We start from the raw sequence: 25,917 nt of genomic DNA, 5'->3' as shown, positions 1-25,917 counted from the left end.
TGCCCTGCTGCGCCATGCATGCACAGCTGGCACTTGGTAGTGCTGTTGGCGCCCATTGACTGCATGCATGGCACATTTCCTTCAGTTCTTTCTCTATTGGCCTCAGCAGCAGATGGAGCTCCCTCTCTTCACCTACAAAAGAACGACAAACACTTAAAAATTTTGATTTTTTTTCTCATCCCAGTTCTCAACTAACCATAGCTAGTTTCTCCTTCTTATCATCCAACTATTTCCTTATGCAAAAGAAAACAGAGGGCTGGACACTAATACTCAATCTCTGAAAACTGAACAAGTTTCTATGTATTCAAAGGTTCAAAATGATCACTCTTGCTATGATTATACCGTGCTGGACAGGGGAGACTGGTTCTTGGCCCTCCACCTCCAGGATGCATATTTTCATATAAGAATCCATCCAGCACACAGACATTTTCATGTCCCAATATATGGGACTCCCCACTTTTCTCCCATCCCATAACAAAATGCTTCCTCATTGGAATTCACAGCACATACCCCATGATTAGAGCCTCTGCTCCACCCTGAGACTTAACCACGACCTCAAGAGCCTCCCAAGGGCTCCCTTTGAGCTACTGGACACCTGTTTTCTCCTTCATGTATCTATGAATGTGGTGTTTCTTGTGGCAATCACATTAGCTATACATGTTGGAGAAATAGCTGCCCCTATGGCTGGCCCTTCCTTTCCCATATTTACCAAAGGTAAAGTCACCTTACAACCTCACCCCAAGTTCCTGCCTAAGGTAGCATCCACCTCCCGCTCAATGAACCTATGCATTTACCTTTCTTCTTTCCCACATGACATGAGAATGCACTATAAGCATCTCTCCACATGCTTGACATTCGATGTGCCCTCTCATTCTGTCTTGCCGGGTATAGACCCTGCTGAAAGTCCACTAGACTCTTTTTCTCCATAGTTGAATGTTCCAAGGGAGCATAACTTCCCAAAGGCTTTCCAAATGGATCTCCTTGTGCATGCATACCTGTTACATTATTCATAACAAATAACTGCTGCAGATGATAACAGTGCTTTCCACCAGAATGATATAAACAACTACAGCTTTCCTCCAAGGCATTCCACTTATTGATACCTGCAGAGCAGCCACCTGATCCTCCGAGCACACTTTTGCTAGACACTATGTCATAGCCACTAGACCAATCCCTATGGCCATATTTAGGACTAGCTGTCCTTTCTACTATGTCTGGAATATGGCTCCAAAGCTCATCTCTTCAGAATGGACACTGCTCTACAGACACCTGAAGTAGTGCACCCACCTTGTGAAGTAATGATGGTTCTTCAAGATGTGTATCCCTGTGGCTGCTGCATTACTCTCCCATCTCCCCTACTTTGGAGGCTGTATATCAGTTTCCACAGAAAAGAAGGAAGGGAGGGAGTCGCACTGCATGCACAGTAAATGGACACCAATGGCACCACCAGGTGCTGACTGCATATGCAGGGCACTGCTATGAAAAGTCTCCAGTCGCAAGCATGAGGATGCACCAGTGCCCACCTGAAGTGGAGCACCCACAGGGACACACATCTTGAAGAATATCATCACTGCACAAGGTGAATAACTTCTTCCAACACCAAAAGAATCTTCATTTGCTACGTAGAACATAGTGGAGCTTTGTGTCATGCTTTAAGCATGCACAGACCATGGTTTACGGAAAATCCAAATCTGATTTCTGGACAACTGAATTCTTAGAAAGACCAAGTAAAGCAGTTCATAACGCCAGCTACCAGGAGGAATTGTACATCAGAATCCTTCTGTGAAGTGGAAGGAAGCTTATGGTCCCAGAATGACCAGAATTTTTTATTATCATTAATAACAGTTGACTTGGTATAGATGCTGAGTCAGTCTGCAATTAATCGATTTGCAAGATTAGAGTTTTTGCAATGCATGTGTTTGCATAGTACCATGAATATCTATGTTATTTTATTTTATGTCATATACCTAGACTTTAGTAAGGCATTTGATACGGTCTCGCATGATATTCTTATTGATAAACTAGGCAAATATAACTTAGATAGGGCCACGATAAGGTGGGTGCATAATTGGCTGGATAACCGTAGTCAGAGAGTTGTTGTTAACGGTGCTAAATCCTGCTGGAAAGGGATAACAAGTGGAGTTCCGCAAGGGTCTGTTTTGGGACCCGTACTGTTCAATATCTTCATCAATGATGTAGATATTGGGATAGAGAATACTCTTATTAAGTTTGCAGATGATACCAAACTGGGTGGGGTTGCAACTTCTTTGGAGGATAGGGACATAATTCAAAATGACCTTAGCAAGTTAGAGAAATGGTCAGAGGTAAACAGGATGAGGTTTAATAAAGAGAAATGCAAAGTGCTCCACTTAGGAAGGAACAATCAGTTCCATACATACAAGATGGGAAGCGACTGCCTAGGAAGGAGCATGGCAGAAAGGGATCTAGGGGTCATAGTGGACCACAAGTTGAATATGAGTCAACAGTGTGATGCTGTTGCAAAAAAAGCAAGTATGATTCTAGGTTGTATCAACAGGTGTGTTGTAAGCAAAACTCGTGAAGTCATTCTGCCGCTCTACTCTGCACTAGTTAGGCCTCAGCTGGAGTACTGTGTCCAGTTCTGGGCGCCACATTTCAAGAAAGATGTGGAGAAATTGGAAAGGGTACAGAGAAGAGCGACAAGAATGATTAAAGGTTTAGAGAACATGACCTATGAAGCCAGGCTTCATGAACTGGGCTTGTTTAGTTTGGAAAAAAGAAGATTAAGGGGGGACATGATAGCGGTTTTCAAATATCTAAAAGGGTGTCACAAGGAGGAAGGAGAAAATTTGTTCCTCTTGGTTACTGAGGACAGGACAAGGAGTAATGGGCTTAAAGTGCAGCAGGGGAGGTTTAGATTGGACATTAGGAAAAAATTCCTAACTGTCTGGGTGGTCAAATATTGGAATAAATTGCCAAGGGAGGTGGTGGAATCTCCCTCTCTGGAGATATTTAAGAACAGGTTAGATAGACATCTGTCAGGGATGGTGTAGACGGAGCTTGGTCCTGCCTTGAGGGCGGGGGGCTGGACTCGATGACCTCTCAAGGTCCCTTCCAGTCCTATTATTCTATGATTCTATGAAATAATAATAAAGTACAGTGTTCATGAATATGGTCTAAATTGAGTTAAACTTACTATTGTCTACTGGAATCTGACTTTGATCATGACCTTTCCTAAGACTGAAGGGAATTGTTCTGTTTCATTTTTTTCCATTTCAGAGATCCCTTCTTGGGAATACTTGCTTTGGGTAGAACAGCTTAGCTACCAGAAACTCTTAAGTAGGACTCCTTTTAAAATTTAATTTTATGATCTGTGTGGTGATAGTGACCAAGGTTTATTTGGAATTGATGCCCTGTTGTGCTAGATGCTGTGCAACCACAAGATGACTTGGACCTCACATGCAGTAACACAAGATTTTCTTTCCCAAAGAGAGCACAAAGTTTCCATATCAGCCTGGAGTTTTCCTTTTCTTTTATATTCTAAGAAGATTTTTCAAGATTCCTTAAATTCTGTCTAGACTGAAATAAGGTTTTTTTTTTATATAGGCCAGGTCTATACTAGACCCAGAAGGTTGGCTTAAGGTATGCAACTCCACCTATGTAAATAACATAGCTGGACTCTACATACCTTAAGCTGAGCTTGACACTGTCTCCACAGCAAGAGGTTGACAGGAACAAATGTTCCCATCGACTTCCCTTACTCCTCATTAATTGAGAAATACCAGCGCTGACCAGGGGCATCCTCAGTGTTTGGTTTAGTGGCTCCTTTCTAGAACAGCTAAATCAAGTGCCAGAAGATCAATCTCCAGCATGCTAAGCATAGACTTGGCATTACAAGATCTGTTTAAAACCTCTAAAAAGTATCCAGGGCTATGCAGTTCAAGTCTTGCAACAAAGTGTCCAGTATGTACTTATTCCTACTTCACTGGGGCCTCTTCCACCTTAAGTACTGAAAGAGATGGAAGGCATAGCTGCACAAACCAGTTGTTCTGGAAATCCATTCCTTATTCTCTGCACATGACAGGGTATCTTAAGAAACATGTGTATTATGGGCAAGAGGTTGACAAATGGTTTCCGGCTTTGTAGTTGAGTGACTGGCTGAATAGTCCCTTCAGATTAAATTAGTGGATCTGTAAAAACAAATAATAAAAAAAGCTGTTTATCTTACAAACTAAGTTTCTGTGTTTCACATCCACAGCTGGGATAATGCTGTCCTGCTGAGTCCATTCACATTGTGTGGATTGTATTTTTTAAGGACAGAGCTATCTGTGTCCTACAGCAAAATCTGTTAAAATGTAATAGAGGATTGGCTACAGCAAAGTCTATACATGATGATTTGAGGGTTCTGTTTGATTTGTTGTATTCTGGAACAGATCAATGTAATGTCTGGACCAGTGGACATAATGTTATTGCACCCTATTTTTAATTTTTAAAAATAGCCATTTACATTAAAATTCCCATTTTGTTGTGTTTGCAACATCTGATGATTATAAACGTAACTGGGATTTTCATTTCAAGTTATACAATGTATATATAATCATACAGCAGCTGTCTAAATATTGTCCTGAAGTTAGTTATTAAGTATCTTTGTTAATATTTCATTTGAAGGATTTCAATTATTTGACAACACTGTTTTAAGTATAGTGTCTTTTAATAAATGGTGGTGAATATGGATAATATTCGTCTGTGGAATTTCCATTTTCTATTTTAATACAAACTTTACTCCGTAAAGTTCTGTACTCTTTATAATTATAAGCTTCAGAGTTGTCAGTTGTACTGTATCATCCTTCCCATCAACACTTATTGGTAAAGGTTATAAATACTAAATGTTGTACTCTTCAGACAGCAAATTAAGATTACAGTGAATCATCTAGAATCAGATATGTTAACTAAGTGATGTTTACAAATACTTAGTTATTATTAATTTTAAATGTTCAATTTTTTTTAGCATTAAAAGGGAAATTCTTCCACTCGTTAAATCGCTCTGCCAGGATGTAGAATATGAAGTTCGATCCTGCATGTGTCGGCAACTGGAACATATAGCTCAAGGAATAGGGTGAGTATAACTTGCAAAATTTACTATAAAATGTAAAATATACTTCTAAAGTATTTCATAGTAATTTAAAACTCTTAACATTTTCAAACTTGTATCTATGCATGTTAAATTATTCGAAATTCAGGGTGCATTGCAGCCTCTCAATTATTTGCCCACAGCTTTCACTCACTTACACTTTATGTAATTCAGAAGTGTATTTTTGTAACTATCATGTGAACCAAAAATCTTTTTTTTGAAAAGTGTCTGATTCAAAGTCCCCTGAAATCAATGGGAAGATTTAATTGATGCCAGTTATTTAATGCGTGGATATACAAAGATGGAAAACAACCTGGAAGGAGTCCATCGTTCTTATTTAAAAACAAACCAGTACGCTTTGCACAAGGATGATAAACATGTTTTGATTACTTATAGTAAATGTAAATTCTATACCAGCTGTTTATATAAAGCTTGAAAGCCTCTTCATTTTTTAAAAGTTAGTAATGCAGAACTATAGAAGGTTTTGTTGAAATTATAAACAAGTTAAAATTTATAGCACCTTGTCTAGATCATACAGCATATAATGGGGGTGGGCAAAAGGACCTCCGCAGGCCAGATCCAGCCCACCAAGTGGCTGGATCCGGCCCATGGAGACCCTGCTGATCCCCCGCCCCCAGGTCAATTAGTGCCTGGGGTCTGGGGAGTGCCCAAAACCTTTCCCACCCCATAAGCAGCATGCAACACTTTAAAGCAACACACACTGCTCACAGGGCGGGGGCAGAGCGGAGAAGGCTTCACGTGGTCCCCCGCCCCCAGGCCTTAATTGACCTGGGGGCAGGAGAGTGCAAAGCCTCCTCCCACCCTGCCAGGAGCATGTAGTGCTTTGAAGCGCCTTGCGCTGATTGCAGGGACGAGGGGAGAGCAGAGGAGGCTTTACACGTTCCCCCACCCATAGACCAATGAGGCCCTGGGGGCAGAGGAGCTGCATTAAGCTTCCTTCGCCCTGCCCCGGACCTGCAAGGAGCCCACAGCACTTCAAAGTGTCACATGCTCCTCGCAGGGCTGGAGGAGACTTACTGTGCTCCCCCCTCCAGGTCCTGATTGGCCTGGGGTGGGGGAGCACACCAAGCCTCTTCCAGAGTGTGGGTGCCTAGTGGGAAGGGGAGACAAAGGGGTTCCCTCACTCCCAGACGAATCATAGCCTGGGGGTGGGGTAGCCCTGCCCCTTCCTGTTTAGGTCCCACCCCTTCCTGTTTAGGTCTCGCCCCTTCTGGTGCGGCCCAGGGCTACTTCAAAAAATTTTGAAGTGGCCCCATGGCAAAAATAATGGCCCACCTCTGGCATATAAGGTACAACAAGTTACAGAAATTCCTATTATAAACACAGATGTTGCTGTCTGCCTCTCTGTCCTTGTGTAGGAGATGTGAACAGTACATTGTGAACAGTACATAATATTGCAGGCTTGATGCTTAAGTTACTGGGTGGGAATTTCTTTGGCTTGTGTCATGCAGGGAGGGGTCAGATAGATGCATTAAAATCTATGAACAGTACTAAGGGGTAGGGGGTGATGACATTGATGACAGGCTTTAAGAGGTATTGTTCAAGGGCAGTTTACATTTTTTTTAAGTACCAATATTTGTGGGAATCATTTTTCTTTGTGAACGTAAGAATATAAGAACAGCCAGACTGGGTCAGACCAAAGGTCCATCTAGTCAGTATCCTGTCTGCTGACAGTGGCCAATACCAGATACCCCAGAGGGAAGGAACACAACAGGTGACCCTAACGTGATCCCTCTTCTGTCACCCATTTATAGCTAAATGGGGGTTAGGGACATTCCTACCCATTCTGGCTAATAGCCATTGATGGACCTAACCTCCATGAATCTATCTAGCCCTGTTAAAGTCAAAGTCTTCACCACATCCTCTGACAAAAAGTTCTACAGGATGACTGTGTGCAGAGTGTTCCTTTTGTTTGTTTTAAACCTGCAGCCTATTAACTTTATTTAGTGATCCCTGGTTCTTATATTATGGGAATAAGTAAATAACTTTTCCTTATTCACTTTTTCCACCTCAGTCATAATTTTATAGACCTCTATCATATCCCTCCCCTAGTCTCCTCTTTTCTAAGTTGAGAAGTCCAAGTCTTTTTAATCTCTCTTCATATTGGACCTGTTCTAAACCCCTAATCATTTTTGTTGTCCTTTTCTGAACCTTTCCCAATGCTTCTATTTTTTTTAGATGAGGCAACCACATCTGTACACCGTATTCAAGATGTGGGCCTACCATGGTTTTATATAGAGGCAATAAGATATTTTCTGTCTTATTCTCTATCCCTTTTTTAATTATTCCTAACATTCTATTTGTTTTTTTGAGTGCTGCTGCACATTGAGTGGCTGTTTTCAGAGAACTATCCTCACTGACGCCAAGATCTCTCTGTCTTAAGTATTTGTAGTTAAATTGGTTCCCATCATATTGTATGTATAGTTGGAATTATTGCCCAATCACTTAGTTTGGTGAGATCTTTTTGAAGCTCTTCACAGTCTGCTTTGGTCTTAACTATCTTGAGCAGTTTGGAATCATTTGCAGATTTTGCCACGTCACTGTTTATCCCTTCCTCTAGATCATTTATAAATAAATTGAATAGGATTGGTCCCAAGACAGACCCTTAGTAGACCCCACTACTTACGTCTCTCCACTTGGAAAACTTGCCATTTATTCCTATCCTTTGTTTCCTGTCTTTTAACCAGTTATCAGTCCATGAAAGGACCTTCCCTCTTATCCCATGACAACTTACTTTACTTAAGAGCCTTTGGTGTGGGACCTTGTCAAAGGCTTCCTGGAAATCTAAGTCTACCACCTCCACTGGATTCCCCTTGTCCACAAGTTTGTTGACCCCATCAAAAAACTCTAGTAGATTAATAAGATATGATTTCCCTTTATGGAAACCATGTTGGCTTTCCCCTGATAAATTACATCTATGTGCCTGACAATTTTATTCTTTACTATAATTTCAACTAATTTGCCCGGTACTGATGTTACACATATCAGTCTGTAATTGCCAGGATCACCTCTAGAGCCCTTTTTGAATATTGACGTCACCTTAGCTATCTTCCAGTCATTAGGATGGAAGCTGATTTAAAGGATAGGTTACAAACCACAATTTAAGAGTTCCACAATTTCACATTTGAGTTTTCAGAACACTTGGGTGAATGCAATCAGGTCCCGGTGACCTGTCAGTAATGTATCAATTTGTTCCAAAGCCTCCTCTAATGACACCTCAATCTGGGACAATTCCTCAGATTTGTCACTTAAAAAGAATGGCTCAGGTTTGGGAATCTCCCCAATATCCTCATCGGTGAAGACTGAAGCAAAGAATTCATTTAGCTTCTCTGCAATGACTTTTATCATCTTTCAGTGCTCCTTTAACATCTCCATTGTTCAAGGGCCCCCCTGGTTGTTTAGCAGGCTTCCTGATTCTGATGTATTTAAAAATATTTTGATATTACTCTGAATTTTTGGCTAGCTGTTCTTCAAACTCCTTTTTGGCTTTTCCGAAGCCTAATCCGAACTATCTGTACGCCTCGTTCCACTATCTAATCCTGTACGCCTCGTTCCACTATCTAATCTTCCTAATCCGAACTATCTAGTCCATGCCGCGTGTAGCCGCGCGGCACGGGGTTCGCACTAGCCGGCTTTTAAAAATGGCGGTGCCGGCTTTATGCTAATGAAGCCCGGGAAATTCAAATCCCGGGCTTCATTAGCAAGTTCGGTATGCATACATTACCCCCCTAGTTCGAACTAGGGGGGTAGTGTAGACATACCCTTACTTAGGTGATCATGGCATTTGTTATCTCCTAATCTCCCTCCACCCAAAAGACAGCTTAGCGTAAGTAAGTATAATGGTTGAAATTAAAATAAATTTTATTTTGATATATTTTATTTGACCAGATGAAAAAGATAATCTTCAAGCATTAATTACACACCTCATGTTTATGTGATTTCTTTCAAACAAGTGTTAATGCTTTATGCTTAAAAATCTGTCCCAGCTTGTATTTTGCCATGGCACTTTAGTTGCCTTTTCTAGACCTTAAGAAGAGTTCTATGAAGCTTGAAATTTGTCTCTTCCTCCAATCACAGTTGATCCAGTCAAAGATATTGCCTCACCCACTTTGTCTATCTCAATACAGAATGTACATTTTAAGATAATTTTATTATAGTCCACTTTAATTGTTATATATCCATATCCATATGTTTATATGTTTTAAGAGTAAAAATAACATGAAAAATGTATGGATTGGTACCTCACCAATGATAGCTGCATTATCTTTTTGAAATAACATGTTTTTATCACAAAGCTATAAACAACAGGTTCTTTTTTGTAGTTGCCATATTTGTTTTAATTTTAATATTTCCAAAATGGAAATCCACAGAAACACATTTTGGAAATGTCTCATTTGTTTCAGCTTGTGCCCATTACCCATCAGCTTGGGTCTAATTTTACTCTTGCCCCTTCCACACACACACTATTTCTGACCATATGCTCACTTATTTCTTTCTTGATCCATCCATCCACCTGCTTGTTGATATTTCTTTCCTTTGGGTTTCAGTCTGCATTTCCATTGTTTCCTGTAATTTTCTCACTGAATTTCTTTGGCTCCATCCATAGGTAGGAGGCCATTATGATGCATTGTTGATAATAATGTGTAAGTGACACATTCTATTCTAAAATATGATTTCCTTTGGGGGAGAGTGGATTATAAAATAATCTAAACTAACATCAGTAAAACTAATTCTAATGTATAGTATATGTGGGGAGGCGATTACATGGCAACAGTTAACAAAGTCCACCAAATAATCTGTTTTATTTATTAATTAAAATGCGTGACACTACAAGTGGCTATATCACACTCTTAGAATCTTCATCTACCATGACAATTTATGGAGAGGAAACAGAAAATAAACTTGCGAATGCCTTTTTTGTTGAGGATAAAAGCGGCTCCTGTAAATAAAGGAAACAAGAGGATATATGCAAGAGTGCAGGAGTTTTATTTTCATTCTTTTCTTTTAAATCCCAGTGAGCTATAATAGGTCAAAAAAAAAAAGTTCAAGGCCAGGGCATTAAGTGAGACTGAAGAAGGAAAAATTCTGTTCTCTTTTTTATTCAAAGTGGCTAACTCTTGAATTACTAAATCACACTCTGAGAAAGGAAATGAAGAAATCTTGTTCATCATCTTGTGGTCTCATTTTTAGGCCAGATAGGAACAACTACACTATAAATAGAAAAACTGAGGTTTGCATAAAGGGAATAGATCCTGCAGAAAGCCAGCTGGCAAGAGATAACTGTACCACTAGTGGCTAACAATCTCCACAAAGGCAATTTAATAGAGAAGAAAAAACATTTTAATAAATAATTATCAATTGCTGAACAGCTGTTTGTTTCTCTCTTCCTGCACCTTCTTTGTTGCTTGTGTATCTGTATCTGTCTGCTATGGTCTGTGTCTGAGAGTATTTCTGCCTCTCCTCACTGATGAAAAGCATATAAGAACTAAGTGTTATGGTAACTATTGTATATTATATATGCGTTCAGGTATTTCAAATGATTCTATCTGCCCACACTTTAGTACAGGATAGGCAAATATTAGCCCATAGGCTGGATCTGGTCTCATAGGGTTAGCCCCTGGTGGGCTCCCACACCTCTGTATTTACCTGTGCCTCCACAGATACAGGGAATTGCAGCTCCCGTTGTCCGTGGATCATCATCCCTGGCCAGTGGGAGCTATGATCATCCATACCTGCGGAGGCACAGGTAAATACAATGGCAGTGGGCCACCAGGGGCTACCCTAGTGAACGACTGCCATTTTATTGCCTACTCCTGGTTTAGTACCATTGCACAAGGAAATGAATCTCTCTCCCATTTTGCTCACTTAAACTCATTTTTCTGTACAGGTGATTCCAGGCCATAAAAATCTCTCTCCCTCTTCAATCCCCAAACTGATGAGCAATTGACATTTCATTCCCGCCCTTCATACAGCAATTTGTATTAGATTACAGGCCCAAGTTTCCAAGGCCACCATCACAGATACTTTTAGCAACTGGGAAAGAAGGATCCCCTTCCTCACTGCCCTAAAACTGGTTTTGAAGACGCAACACAGATGTTGGGTCAGCCAATCAAGCTTTTCATGTAGGAGGGCTTTCCTTTGGCTAGTGCCATTTTATCTAAAGAGGACAAGTCATTCCCATACATCTTCTCTGGTCCAGGCTCCTATTTTGTCATTTACATTTATGACATTGCTCTTTTGTAGCATTGAGACATTTCTGAATACCCTTGAGAAGAACTCTTCTGTGTCTCCACATTAAATCATCATAACTGTGCTGATTTTTCAAGATTGCATTGTTTGTACAATCTATTAGGAGATAAACTAGGCAATTTTCTTTAGTCATGAGAGGGGATGGTTTGTATTTTAAACTTTAATCTGTTTTTTACTGGCTACAAAATCCCTTGAGGTCAATTTGTTTTTAATTTAATTTTTGTTTTCCTATAGCTTTTTCAGTTTTTCATAGTTAGCAAAGTGAAGAGCAACTGTTTAGCCTCCAGGAGAAAGTTATGTTTGCTTGAGATTGTAAACACTATCATTATTTCTTTTCCTTAACCGTTTTGCTTGTTTTGCAGGACAGAACTAACAAAAAATGTAGTGCTTCCTGAATTAGTAGAACTAGCCAGAGATGAAGGCAGCAGTGTGCGTCTTGCCGCATTTGAGACTTTAGTTAATCTGCTTGAAATGTTTGATGCAGGTAAGGTCTTAGTTTAGAAATTCGGAGCCCAGTTCTGCCATAGCTGGATTATAGAATCTGTCCCATTACATTTCATTATGTAGAAGATGATAAAAGTGTGCTTAAAATTCTTCATATTCTGTCTATGTTACTAAGATTTATTCTCTGAGGCTATGTCTGTACAATGTGTTTTGTCAGAAGAGGCAATGCAAATGAAGTGCTGATTAGCATTTTCTCGTGCTTCATTTGCATAATCTATTCCGATCTGTTTTTGCACAAGAGGTTTTTGCGCAAAAACATGCAGCATGGGTGAAAAAACACTTTTTGTGCAAGATCCTTATGCCTCTTCGGGAGGCATTTAAAAAAGGGGGTTTTGCGCAAAACAAACATGTCCACACTGCGTGTTTTTGCACAAAAATCTCTTGTGCAAAAACAGATTGGAATAGATTATGCAAATGAAGCATGAGAAAATGCTCATCAGCACTTCATTTGCATTGCCTCTTCTGGCAAAACGCATAGTGTAGACATATTTATACAGCCGGTCCCCAGCTTACGGCCACCTCGACTTATGACCATCCACATTTATGACCAAAGAAGTCATAAATGCGGGCTCCAAGTTACAAACGCGACCCGCACTTACGAACAGCGTGGTCACAATGTAACTCAATGGGTTCCGAGTTACGACCAATCCGAGTTACGGCCAAGTGTTTGGTCCATAATGCGTTCGTAACTCAGGGACCAGTTGTAATTTTGTTCCTTTATCTTTCTTTGGTCCTTGCACTCATTGATTTTGGGCATTTGACAAAAATATTTGAATAATTACTTTTTCTTTATTTAATGTTCACTCAACACTATGCAAAACCTGGAGAAATAGACTCATAGACTTTAAGCTAAGAAGGGACCATTATGATCATCTAGTCTGACCCCCTGCACAGTGCAGGCCACAGAATCTCACCCACCCCCTCCCAGAATAATCCTCTCACCTATATCTCAGATATTGAAGCTTTCAAATACTTTGAAGACTCCAAGATGCAGAGAATCCTCCAGCTGTGATCTGTACCCAATGCTACAGAGGAAGGCGAAAAACCTCCAGGGCCTCTGCCAATCTACCCTGGAGGAAAATTCCTTCCTGACCCCAAATATGGGGATCAGCTAAACCCTGAGCATGTAGGCAAGACTCACCAGCCAGACACCCAGAAAGTTCTCTATAGTAACTCCTATCATCCCTCCATTGACATAGTCCTTGCTCCAGAACCTTTTGATGTAAGGGTCAGATTCTGATATCCTTACTCATTTTGGCTAACTCTTTGAGTGCTGTCACAGATTCCATTGCAAGCACTTAACAAATGAGATACTACTCACTGTGAGCACGTCTACACTACGAGAGAAGATTGAATCTCTCATGGCCAACTTCTTACCACCTGATTTTGAGAAGGTGACGGTCTGTGTCCTCACTACGGGCAAGAATCAAGTGTTGTCTCAAGTAGCATTTCCCTATTATGGAGCCTGCTGTTGACTCAGAGAGCAAGGCACCATGGGTATCTTAGCAATCTGGGTCAAAACTCCGCTGAGTCCAAAACTCTGTTATGGTTAGTTAGAGGGACTTATGTAGGCTGTGTCCCATAGGCCACTCTTCCCCTCCTTGCGCAAGATGAAGGGGACACAGTATGCTCATGCCTTTTTGTGCCCTGGTTGCCTGACTGGATGCCAGAGCACTCTAAGCATGGAGCTCAGTATTCTGGAAAGCACTGTCATGCTCATGTCTCTTATGGTATACCTTATGATGCTGTGCTTTAAGAGCACCTGCAAGTTGCTCTACCAGCATGAGGAAAAGGACGAACCTTGGTGTGACACGGAGGCACCATTCAGGCAAACCCTGATGTTCGTGTGAGCACAGCTGCTAGTTAGTCCCCTGCATACAGTATAATGCTAGTTCTGGCATTGGAAGACAAGCTCAGACTGGTGGGACTGCATTGTGATGTAGGGATGGGATGATCAGCCATGGCTGCAGAACTTCCACATGCACAAGGCCACATTCCTGGAACTCTGTAAAAGGCTTGCCCCTGCCTTGAGGAATCGGAATACCTACACGAGACCTTACTGTGCAGAAGTGCATGGCAATTTCTTTCTGGAAGCTTGCAACACCAGACAGCTATCGGTCAGATAGGAATCAATTTGGGGTTGGGGAAACTATTGTCAGAGCTGTTCTTATACAAGTAGCCAAGGCCATCAAAAACATCCTGCTATGGAGGGTTACGACTCTGGGGAACATGGGCAACATAGTGGCTTTGCCACTATGGGCTTCCCTAACTGCGGTGGTGCCATAGATGGCTCACACATACCCATCTTGGCCCCGTGTCTCGGAATACATCAGTTGCAAAGGGTACTTCTTCATGGCACCTCAGGCTCTCGTAGATCACAAAATCTGCTTCACTGATATCGACATGGGTTGGTCAGGAAAGATGCGTGGCGCCCACATGTTTTGAAAGTACTGCCTCTTCCGAAAGATGCATGCTAGAACTTTTTTCCCCAATTGGAACATCCGAGTTGGAGAGTGGAGATGCTCATTGTGATTCTGGGTGACCCAGTCTACACTTTGCTTCCATCGTTCATGAACCCCTATATGGGCAGCGTGGCTCCCAGCAAGAAGGAGTTCAACAATAGTCTGAGCAGGTGCAGAATGGTGGTGGAGTGTGCATTTGGATGTTGAAAGGGGTGTTTCAGGAGTCTCCTGACCTGCTTGGATTTCAGCAAACACAACATTCCCTTTGTAGTGTTGGCCTGTTGTGTGCTTCACAACTTGTGTGAGAACAAGGGGATAATGTTTCTGTTGGGGTGGGAGGGATAGCTCAGTGGTTTGAGCATTGGCCTGCTAAACTCAGGGTTGTGAGTTCAATCCTTACAGAGGCCATTTAGGGATTTGAGGCTGAGTCAAAGCTCCTGGCCCAAGAGTTTGAGCAGCCAGACATCAGCACCATAAGGAGAGCACAGCAAGGGCCACTGTGAATCAGAGACACTTTGAAGGACAGTTTTGTGCAAGACTTCTTTTGAGACTCTCTTCCCTGTGGCTTTTCACAAGGTGCACTGTGTTTCCTGGTTTTGCCTTTAATCCCCGACACCACTCTATCCCCTGCATTTAACCAATAAAAAGACCATTGTGCAAATAACAGGAATTTTCATTTGGGGCAAAACAACAGGGAAAGGAATGAATTGGGAACCAGAAGGGGGCTCAGGAATAGGAGTGGGACTATCTTCTGCCTTCTGACGGCCTGGAGGCTCTGGTTTCCCTTGAAATTCCCCATGTCCTGGGGCCCCTGCGGCCCCTGGCAACCTTGGGGGTGGAAGCTTCAGGGCAGATGGGGTTCTATGAAGTGGCCCTCTTCAGGCACATTGCCACTGGTTCCATGACATTGTTTTATGCTGTCTAGTGAGCCCTCCTCTCCTGCCACTCTGCAACCTGTTCCTGTTGCTCTGCGATCTGTTCCTGCCACTCTGCCTGGATCTCTGCCATGAGGGTGTGCATGCAGTCCATTTGCTCCAGGAACATTCTTTGCTCATGCATTTGTGCCTGCAGATGTGAGCCAGGTAGGCAGATGGAGTGTAAGGTTGAGGACACACCGAGCTGGCAGTCAGCCCAGCTGCAAAGACAAGTTACAAGGGCAGATGTAACAGTAGATACATTGTGTGAAGCCTACTCCTAATCTCTTACCATACACCAAAGGTCTTTGTAAAGACAATGGAGAATTGTTCCATGCAAGGCCAAATGTTAGCTTTAAAGTGGGCACTTTATAGTAGGTGCCCAGATATCTCAGGGGAGCATCAGGACACACTTGATCAGAGGCAGGCAAGCATGGTAAGCAGCCTGCCAGGCCAGGAGACTGCAAGTGGGAAGGGAGTGGTGGCAGAGGGTGGCGTCCTACTGTGTCTGGCACGTGCTGGGTCCTACATATGGGACCTTCTGGGGACATGGTGCTTTCCCAGGCAAGGCAGCAGTTTGCAGGCAGGAGGGAGAAGAGGTGGGTTGGCTTCCTGCTGAGTCTGCAACATGCTGGGTCCAGCACATGTGGGATACTTCTTCTTTTCCTGTCCGTGAGAGGGGTGTGTGTGTGTATTCAGCACATGTAGTCTTGGGGAGACTGCTAATAGGTTCCCCTCATCCTTCCCCCTCCAGGTTGCCATGTGAGATATCAGTCTTCTCCGAATCACCACAAGTAATGGAGAGTGAATGCTGAATGAATGCGGCTATAAACCTGGACCTTATGGTTTGTGGTTCCATGCTACCACTTCACTTACTGGTGGCTTGGTGTGGGAAGATGTCCTACCGCGGAGGATGGCATAAGGCTGGCCTCCCCAAAAATCTTGTGAGAAGGATTAAAAAGTTCCTGTGTGAGATTTTCATGGAGCTGTGCAAACAAGATTTGTGCTCCATCTGCAGACACTTGAACAAGCTGTTCTGTATCCCCAGCTCCGTGTAGGCACAGAGAGAGAGAGAGAGAGAGCACGCTGCACCTCATGCTCCATTTCCTGAACCCGCTTGTAGTTAACTAATTGAAGCATTAATTATTTTGTCTTCAAAAGTCTGCAGTCAGATTTTACCTTTCAAAAGAAAAAAAAAGTTCAACAATCCACTCCTTCCTCCCCTCCCACCGCTATACACACACTGGGGTCAAGCACTTTGCTCTGACCACCATCATCATGATGGACTTTGAGGCACCACCTTTGAGGAAATACTTAGCTTAGCTTCTCTAAGCCCAGTTGTTCTCACCATTCTTGAACAGAGACCCCTCTCCCTTGCAATCAGGAAAGGAACTTACAGGCAGTACCATCGAATCCCTGGTCCAGGAAAATGAAACACAAGTACAAGCTGACTGACTGACAAAATCTAGAACAGCGTCTCCCCGGTAGCTTTCTCAACCTTTTGAAATAAAAAAGTGGTCTCCAATACATTCCAGGAACTTGTTGGATAACCTGTATTATTTCCCCCAACAGATATTTAGATTGTTGAAGTCCCCCATGACTACCAAGTCCTGAGCTTTGGATGATTTTGTTAGTTCTTCACAAAAAGCCTCATGGACCTTTTCTTCCTGGTTATGTGGTCTGCAGTATACGCCTGCTATGACATCACCCTTGTTTTTTACCCCCTTTAACCTTACTTACAGACTCTCAAGAAGTCTGTGTCCTATTTCCGTCTCAACTTCAAGCCAAGTGTATACCTTTATAATATATAAGGCAACATTTCCTTTTTTCCATGCCTGTCCATCCCGAGCAAGTTGTACCCTTATACATCAATATTCCAGCCATGCATATTATCCCATCATATTATCTCATCCAATCTATGATGCCAATTATATCATAGTTCTGTTTATTTACTAGCATTTTGAGTTCATCCTGCTTATTCCCCATACTTCTCGCATTAGTACACATTTATAGGTATGTGAACCTATATTTTTAGAGAAGTAGAGCCAGATCCTCTCCTAAGTTTATTTGGCTCAGTGTTGGAAGCCCAGCTATGTATCCCTGATTCTCTTCCCAGCTTTGCCTAGGCTGGAGATGCTTGAATTGGATGCATTCTAGTTTTCAACAACTGATGCAGTCTCCAAGAGAGCATCTTGGATAATTGAATTGCACTGTTTTCAAACTTGTTCCCTGTACAGAGGGTTGCTGGGGTTAAGGAAAGCAATAGGAGCCAGATACACTAGCTCTGCCGTTGCAGATATCGTCTCCACTGCTTTTTCACAATCAGTGAGGTACAAAAGATGGGCTCATAGAGCATATCCAAAAGTACCCTAATATGTCTATGTGATGCCACAGTTGTTATTACTCATTGCTCACTTTTTAGCACTTAGTACTGTATATAGTAATATTCTTTGTTTTCTTCAGAGCTGTTCAATTGTTTATCTTCATTAGAAACCTAATATTTTTCACAACAGCTTTCACTCCCACTCCTGTTTTTCTGATTTTACTGCACCTTCCTGGAACATTCAGAGAAGTAGCCGTGTTAATCTGTAACTTTAAAAACGAGTAGTCCTGTGGCACCTTAGAGACTAATAGATGGATAGATGGATATAGTATCATGAGCTTTCATGGGCAAAACCTACTTCTTCAGATGATATGATCTTGAGATATATGGAACACTGCCTAATGAAAAGGAGGTAGTTTGGAGAGAATACTAACGGATGCAATTGATTGTTTAACAGATAGCATTTATATCATGGGTACAATAGTACCCATTTATTTTCAAATTGTTGAGACTATCAATTTCATACTTCTGTTTGAAGTTTTTTAATTACTATTTCTGTAACAGCTGTTTTGGCTGTTAAAAAGTGGTTAAAAAGTGATCAGAGGTTATGACAGCCCTGCAGAGGAATATGCGAGAGCTTAGTAGGTTAAAAAGTTTTATTTCTAGCTGACCTTGGGATCCAAAGTAGTGAAACTCATGCTGCTCCACCTTCACAAGCTCTCTCTTTACCTTCTATCTCACCATATATCCTTTCTGACTATCTTTTGGCTATTAGGTTTGTTGGCATAAGGAGAAGATGGGTATGCTTCTTCACTTACCCACATTCAGCAGGTTAGAGCCTGAGCTCAGAGCACATTTGTTATCCCATCTTCTACAGATATAAGGGTCCTTCCTTAGAAAAGTAGGTTGATCATCCAGGCCTCAAAAGATGCTACCTTAAAATAAATAAATTTCACTAATACTCTTTCTTAATTCAAATACGAATGTCAACTAAACAATCCCAGCTGCATTTTAAAGGACATTCACATTTTTATCACGAAAGTTACATGTGCTTTTCTTCAAGTGATTAAACATGTATAGCTAACTTTACACATTTGTTTTGCTTTTCAGATGACAGAAGTCAAACTGTGCTCCCTTTAGTGAAATCATTCTGTGAAAAATCCTTCAAAGTGGATGAATCTATTCTTGTTTCTTTGTCTTTCCATTTAGGGAAACTATGTAATGGATTATATGGTATGATTTTACAATTTTTGTAAATTGAGTGACTCAGTGTATTGTGAAAAATACATATTAGAAAATGTCCAAATGTATCAAGTGGAATTAGGAGTACAAAAATCCTCTGAAACCATCTTTAGCATAAAGATTGGATTATCTTGTCTTTTTCAGTTTTTTTTACTTTCATTTGATGCCTTGTTTCACATTTCATATTGAAGTGAGCAGGTTAGTGGGGGTTAAACTATAAGCCTTTGAAAATAGGGCATAGTATTAGCAATAAGGTACTAGATGTTATGCTGTGTTTCCTCAAACACAGTTCAAAAGGCCTAGCACAGGAAGACACCACTTGGATTTCTGGCTTCTGTGAGGTCCGAATCTGCAGCTCAGAATCTTCAAAGCAGTGAGCTTGTATCACCACATATGTCCTGTGAGTCTAGGGCAGTGCAGGGCCACACAGATTGGTCCTAAACTACTCCCATATCACTTGATTTCTCCTCTGACTTTTAATACCCCCTTTCAAGGTATATGTATAGCCTTAATAGAGGCTGGATAGAGATCAAAATTCTTGTAGAGCTAGAGATCCCTATACACCTATATCCTAGATAGGAGCTGGCTAGACATCAAAACCCTGCTCAGTGATCCTTTAAGTGTAAGGCGAAATTCACCGTATTGCAGGTGGCTCAGGTAAACACCTTCATGCTTTTTAAATTCCTTATGATCTCCAAGGCTTAATTTGTGCAATGGGCTTTGCCAGATCTCAGTGGGAATGGTTGTGGTGTTCTAGGATTTGGAGTCAAGAAGGGGAATAAACATAATCCTACAACTTTTAAAAAATATTCACAATCCTCCTAAATGAAATTATTAAGATTCTAAAAATTATTTATTTCTAAAATGCAGGAGTGAAGGTTCATTTTTCTGTGAGTAAGTCAAATTTTTCCTGTAATTGCTATTTCTCCCTACTACTTGCAATAAGGGAATGGTTACCATTGGCATTATTATATAAGAATGAATAGCAAAAATGGTTTATTTGATTGCTCCAGAAATAAATGTAGGTTGTTGGAGATTGTTAACTTTTCTGTTACAAGAAACTTAAGCATAAGTGTTGTATTTTTAAAGGAATTTTTACTCCAGAGCAACACTTGAGATTTTTGGAATTTTACAAGAAACTTTGCACACTGGGTTTGCAGCAGGAAAATGGACACAATGATAATCAGATACAACTTCAAACACTAGAGCAAGAAAAGAAGTATATATCAGTAAGGAAGAACTGTGCTTACAACTTTCCAGTAAGTTAACTATTTTATAAAACTTATATTGTGCGTGTTGGCCACAAAACATGAATAGATATAAGATGTAAAATCTGTTACCACAAAGTATATTGTGAGCCAAATCTGAACTCCAGTGCAAAGCTCAAGTAAATTGTACTCGTGCGTGATTTCTCCAAAAAGGCTATGAGTATGGCTCATTTTTTGTCAGGTATTTTTAGTAAAAGTCACGGACAGGTCACAGGCAATAAACAGAAATTCAGAGAAGCTCAATACCTGTGCTTGACTTTCAAAAAATATGACTGACAAAATGGGGAGGGAGGCAGGTCTGCACACGTTGCTGCTGGGATTCTGGGACTCTGCAGTCCTCCTGCATAATGGCCGAGCAACTCTGGGGAGGCTCCTGCTGCCCATGGGAGCTGGGTTGCTGCAGGAACTCCCCATCTCCCCTGCTTGTGACTGAGAGATCCTGCCGCAGCTGAGCAGATGCAGAGTCCTCCCCATCAGGATGGAGGCTGGAGCTGCTGGGGGAGCTTGCTAAAATGCATTTTAGTTATTTGTTTTTAAAAGCTTCCATTGAAGGTTTTAGTTCAGAGAATAATTTCAAATATATAAAACTAGAGGATCCATATCCACAATGCCCAGACTTTTTCCTGTCCTTCTGGGACTGACCCAGTTTCTCAGAATATAGATCACCCATCAGTTGACTCATCGTGAACTACAGTAAAACTCCAATAGTCCGGCATCAAAATGGCAAGAGCCTAGTGAGTGAGCTTCATCAAAAAATGAGTCACAAGGTAACAGCGGCAGCAGCTGAACTGAGCAAAAAGGGTAAAAAAGGCTTAAAAAAACTAAAACATTACAGAATACTGTATACAGTATGTACAATAAAAAGGGTTAAGAACACTTTATATACAGTATATAATGTATACAGTATATATATATAACCATCTTATAGTACCTCCTGATAGTCTGGCATATTTGATAATCCGGCACCACCTGGTCCCATAGGTTCCGGATTATCAGAAGTCTACTGTAATGGGTTCTTGTGCAAACTATCCTCTATTTTTCAGTCTGTCTCTTCAGAAAAAGCCTTGCAGCATGTCCAGAAGCCAGTAGATCCTAATTTTGTAAGACTATTGGGGTAGGAGAGAGTTCCAGGACCAGTCACAGAAAATACCAGCTCCCCCATTTTTAAATAAGTATTTGCTAGCTCAACTGCCAGCATTGATTTCACACTGGGGACTCCACCAGTAGCTGGAATGCCAAACAATTTGGCTCTGTATGTGCACATTTGAATGAAAGACTCCTTATTTGTCCACAGGCCATGATTGTTTTTGTGGATCCAAAAAACTTCCATTTGGAACTATACTCGACATTTTTCTGTCTTTGTCATGACCCTGAAGTGCCCGTCAGATACACTATGGCTATTGGCTTGTATGAAGTAAGTCCAAAAAGTTTCTTTGTTAGTACTTCAAATTTTTAAGGAGCTTTTAAATATTTTATATGGTTTTTATACAATGTCTGTTTAAATTGACATTTAATTTTATATAGTATGTATAGTATGACATTTGTTTTATATAATTTCTCAGTGAGAAAGCATTGGAAAATTTGCTGATATTATTCCACTTACTGAAAGTCTTCTGATATATCATTATAATCCACTATATACCTTTTAAAATTTAAGGACTGGAAATTTAACTAGAATGAAGTTGTCATTAATTGTGGTGAGGGAAGTTTTGGTAGAGTGAATTTAGGAGGACTGCAAATATGAACAACTCAAGGACAGGAAATCTTAATGTAAATAAATATAAATTGTGGATAGTTCTCTGAAAACATTCACTAAATGTGCAGCAGTAGTCAAAAAAACAAAAAGAATTTTGGGGAGTTATTAAGAAAGTAATAGAAAATAAGACACAGAATATCTTATTGCCTCTATATAAAACCATGGTATGCATGCAGATGTGGTCACCTCATCCCAGAAAAGTTATTGGCGTTTGAAAAAGTTCAGATAAGGGCAACAAAAATTATTAGAGCTATGGAATGGCTGCCAAATGAGGAGAGATTAGTTAATCAGCTGCACACAAAATTGACACTAGAGCATGTAAACCTATTAACTTTCTTAACAAAAATAAGCAGTAGAATTCAAAGTATAATCAGATGGTTTGGGGTTTGGAGAGCTCACGGATACTATGTAAAAAGTTTTTAAAAATTAGTTTTATTTTTACACATAAGACTGGGGTTTTTTATTGTTAATAAACGCACTTGACAAAGATAATACATAGGTGTGGTTTATTCATTGAGAGCCATTGGCACTCAAACATCTTTAGTGGAGACCTTGGGTGCAGGGCACAGGCCCAAGCTGGGAGGCCCATACACCGGAAAGGGATGCTGGGCAGCAGCAGAGCCGCAGGCATGGGCTGGCACCCAGAGGGACCTGGATGCATCGGAATGCCAAGCAGCAGCAGGGACCACAGGTACAGGGCCAACAGCTGGATGCTGAGTACTGTGGGAAGGGATGGCCGAGGGAGGGGAGGCAGCAGAGCCCTGGTCACACATTAGCAATCCAGAGAACGGGGATGTAGGCAGCAGTAGAGCCCCAGATGCCATGGCACCCTAGGAACCCACCTGCTGCAAAGTCCATAGTATGGGGCAGTTGGCACCGCAGTTGTGGGGCCAGCAAAGCCCACAGAGCTGGCAGCAGAGAGCCCATGGAAAAATAGAATACTAGAACTGGAAGGGACTTGAGAGATCATCAAGTCCAGTCCCCATACCTCACGGCAGGACCCATGTGTGCCAGGAACCTGCTGACTGCTGAGCTTGCAGCACATGGGCTGGGACTGGCTGCTGGGACCCCACCAGCGGAAGAGCCCATGGCACGGGGCTAGCCATAGGATCCCGGCATAGGGGCCAGCAGCCCAGCCCACACATGTGCTGAGATGCCTGTCAACAGCAGAGCCTGGAGCATGGGGCTGACAACTGGTACCTGAGACTTAGGCGGCAGCCGTTATCAGAGTCCGGCCAGCTATCCAGAGGGACCCTTGCGGTACAGCCTGTAGAGACTCTGCATCAGCATCCCAGGCAGTGGTGACAGCAGAGCCTCGGGCAGCAAGAAGGAAGCCTGGGTGTGGAGCTGGCAGGTGGGATCCTAGCAGAGTTTAATCATTCACAGAAACTTGTAAGTATCAGCATATTGGTTACTGGTTAACTAGTTAAACTCTGACATCCCTAATGTTCATTCCTTCTGGGGCATCTGTAATTGGCCACTGTCCAAAGACAGGAAAGTGTGCTAGATGGATCTTTGGTCTGGCTCAGTATGGCCATTCTTATGTTTAAATAATGAGTATGGTCCAAGATTTTGAAGACCAAGGGCTACAGGACAAGACTTGGGAGATATGACTGAGATTAAGGGAAAGAATTCTCCCACATACACACATACATCCTAAGTCAGTGGGGTGAGAGAGTAGGTTTTAAAAAAGAGAGAAGGAGGAAATGTGAGGAAGACACAGAGGAGAGAAAGCAAGAAGACAATGTGCTGCATTTGATCTAATTCTGCAATCTTTGTCTAGGGCTGTAGGATTTGTGCTTAGTTGGCAATGTGTGGAAGATAGTATAAGGACGAGGCCTAAGTAACATTGAATGAATTTTAATACAGGCAGTCCCCGGGTTACGTACAAGATAGGGACTGTAGGTTTGTTCTTAAGTTGAATTTGTATTTAAGTCAGAACTGGTACATATTGTAGGAGAAACTCTAGCCAAACATTTCTCCAGAGCTCAGTTTTATTCTCCCACACCTCACTTCCCTCAGTCCTTTATTCTCAAGATGAGGTGTCTGCTGAGAAAAGACGCTCTGCATCTCCCTGGTCTGCTGGGGGGGGGGGCGCTAGCTTCGCATCTCCCTGGTCTGCTGGGGGAAAGCAGCTAGTGCGGGGTTCCCTCACCCCGTTTGTAAGTAGGGATCCGATGTAAGTCCATGTAACCCAGGGACTGCCTGTATTAGGGGAGTTAGAAAGTGATAGAAATGTAACAAGTACGTATACTATAATTAACTGCTTGGTTTTGGATAGGCTGCACTATAATGTTTTATTAAATATATCAGATGGCATGACTGTGTGGGTATTAATAATTTTAAAATGAAATAAATTGTACAAATAGAATACACATCCTTTCCCTGAAATTAATAATCACCCATAGCCCTCAGATGATGATTTTCATCCAAGGATTTCTACTGTAAGCTTCAGAACAACACAGGGCTTGCTACTCTTATCTCCAGTTTATAGTCAGAGGAAAATGAGTCTGAGAGATTAAACAGCTTCTAGAAGGTGTTACAGTGCATTTGCAGAAAAGTCACAAATAAAAGCAACATGTCTTAAACCTAGTTCCCTGCTCTAACCTTTGCTGTAGAAGTAGTGGAAATTGTACAACTAACATATCATTCTGCAAAATCCTGTACTTAAGGTGTCAGAGGTAGACACACTTAAATTGATATTTGAATAAATAAAAGAAAATTATCTTAGCCTTGTAAAAAGGACCAGTGAAATTATACTTCAAGTGTTGTTCACAGTTAGGGTGTGTCCATGTGTTGTTATCATCTCATCAGTCAACCAGATGTCACACAAATATCAAGTAATTTCTGGTGCTTTCTTCTAGTTGGACTTTTTTTTATTTAATATACTATGAGCCATTTCCTAAAACAAATTATATCCTACCTCTTAACTGGAATGGAACAGATTGTTAGCATGATCTAAGTGAAACAAAGAAAACGATTAATGAATATCAAGTATTACCTCCGAAGAAAGCTATGATTTGCCCCACATGGCTGAGAAGTCAGATTTCTGAAAACTTTTCTCTTATTTGTTGCCATACATCATTATTGATTGTTTTAACACTTACATCAGGCTTATTGCTGAACTTTAAATGTGACTTGTGACTTCTAAGCAAATTGCCAGCAGCTTTTATGAAATGAGAACCTCAAGTAGCAAAGATTAGGGAGTCTTAAGGCCCATAACTGACCCAAAACCAAGTTTTATTTCTTCAATTCAGCTGCCTAATTCTCTTATCCTGCTGCATGCTCCAGTAACAGAGGTGTTTAAAAAAAATTTGCAGGTCACATTTAAAAATAGTTTTGGAATATAAAAATTAGAAAAGGAAGCTTTTGTTAACCTAGTCTCAGTACTGTAGCATGTTTAATAATTTTGCAGCAACTCTGGTGTTCATTTTATATGCTATTTATAAAAGCAGTGTAATATGCTAACAACAGGAAAGTGCATAATCAGGGGTGGATTTACAATTAAACATACCATGCCCTGGCACGCCCTCCCCCCAACGACAGGGGGCCCCCAGGGCCAGGCAGTCCAACACTGGGTCCAGCAAACCCCCTCGCCCCGCCCCATGTGCAGAGGGTTACTGCTCTGGCGCAGGTGCATCTCTGTGCAGAGGGGCGGGGAGGGGGGGGAGCAGGGAGGAACATTTGACAAGTTCAGCAATATTGACAATTGAAAGTACCTCTTTACAAAATATCACTTATGATGATTTAATTGATGATTTTGTAAAGAAAAAGTGTAGAAAGAAAGCTAGCGGATTTTTTTTTTTCAAATTGAATATGTTTCTTCAGAGGAACTTAACTTTTATTTTTCCATTTATGCATCATCTATACATTTATTTTTACACATTTTTCATGTTGGCTTACTGCAAATACAGATTTTCATCTAGACCCAGAAGTTCTCAAACTGTGTTCCAAGAACTCCATTCAGGTGGACTTAGGAAAGGTTATTATGTTTTTTTTTTTTATAAAGCACTCTTATCCAAAGCCCTTTACAGTAGTAGGCAATGGTACAAACAATATTTGGAAACA

At 41.3% G+C, this 25,917-nt stretch overlaps 1 protein-coding gene and 1 long non-coding RNA gene across 5 annotated transcripts in view; one reads left to right on the top strand and one right to left on the bottom strand.

Annotated features, from left to right (window-relative positions):
- The window catches only part of PPP4R4 (protein phosphatase 4 regulatory subunit 4), a 144,877-nt gene that overhangs the window by 77,263 nt on the left and 41,697 nt on the right, over window positions 1-25,917 (top strand). For all 4 annotated transcript variants that reach the window (XM_006133679.5, XM_075926658.2, XM_075926657.2 and 1 more), the window contains 5 exons: window positions 4,988-5,095; window positions 11,743-11,864; window positions 18,694-18,816; window positions 19,915-20,084; window positions 21,388-21,507. In XM_006133679.5, coding sequence (XP_006133741.2) covers window positions 4,988-5,095; window positions 11,743-11,864; window positions 18,694-18,816; window positions 19,915-20,084; window positions 21,388-21,507 — 643 coding nt within the window. The remainder of the gene's footprint in view (window positions 1-4,987; window positions 5,096-11,742; window positions 11,865-18,693; window positions 18,817-19,914; window positions 20,085-21,387; window positions 21,508-25,917) is intronic.
- Window positions 2-23,251, bottom strand: LOC142829085 (uncharacterized). The gene is made up of 3 exons (XR_012903317.2): window positions 23,050-23,251; window positions 18,402-18,518; window positions 2-132 (listed from the first exon to the last, which is right to left on the bottom strand). It is a non-coding gene; the product is annotated as an uncharacterized LOC142829085 (long non-coding RNA).

This window comes from Pelodiscus sinensis, chromosome 5, assembly GCF_052426305.1.
Source record: "Pelodiscus sinensis isolate ZL-2025 chromosome 5, ASM5242630v1, whole genome shotgun sequence".
Taxonomy (NCBI): Eukaryota; Metazoa; Chordata; order Testudines; family Trionychidae; genus Pelodiscus; species Pelodiscus sinensis.
Note: the sequence above shows the minus strand (reverse complement) of the source record. Positions and strands in the feature narration are given on the sequence as shown.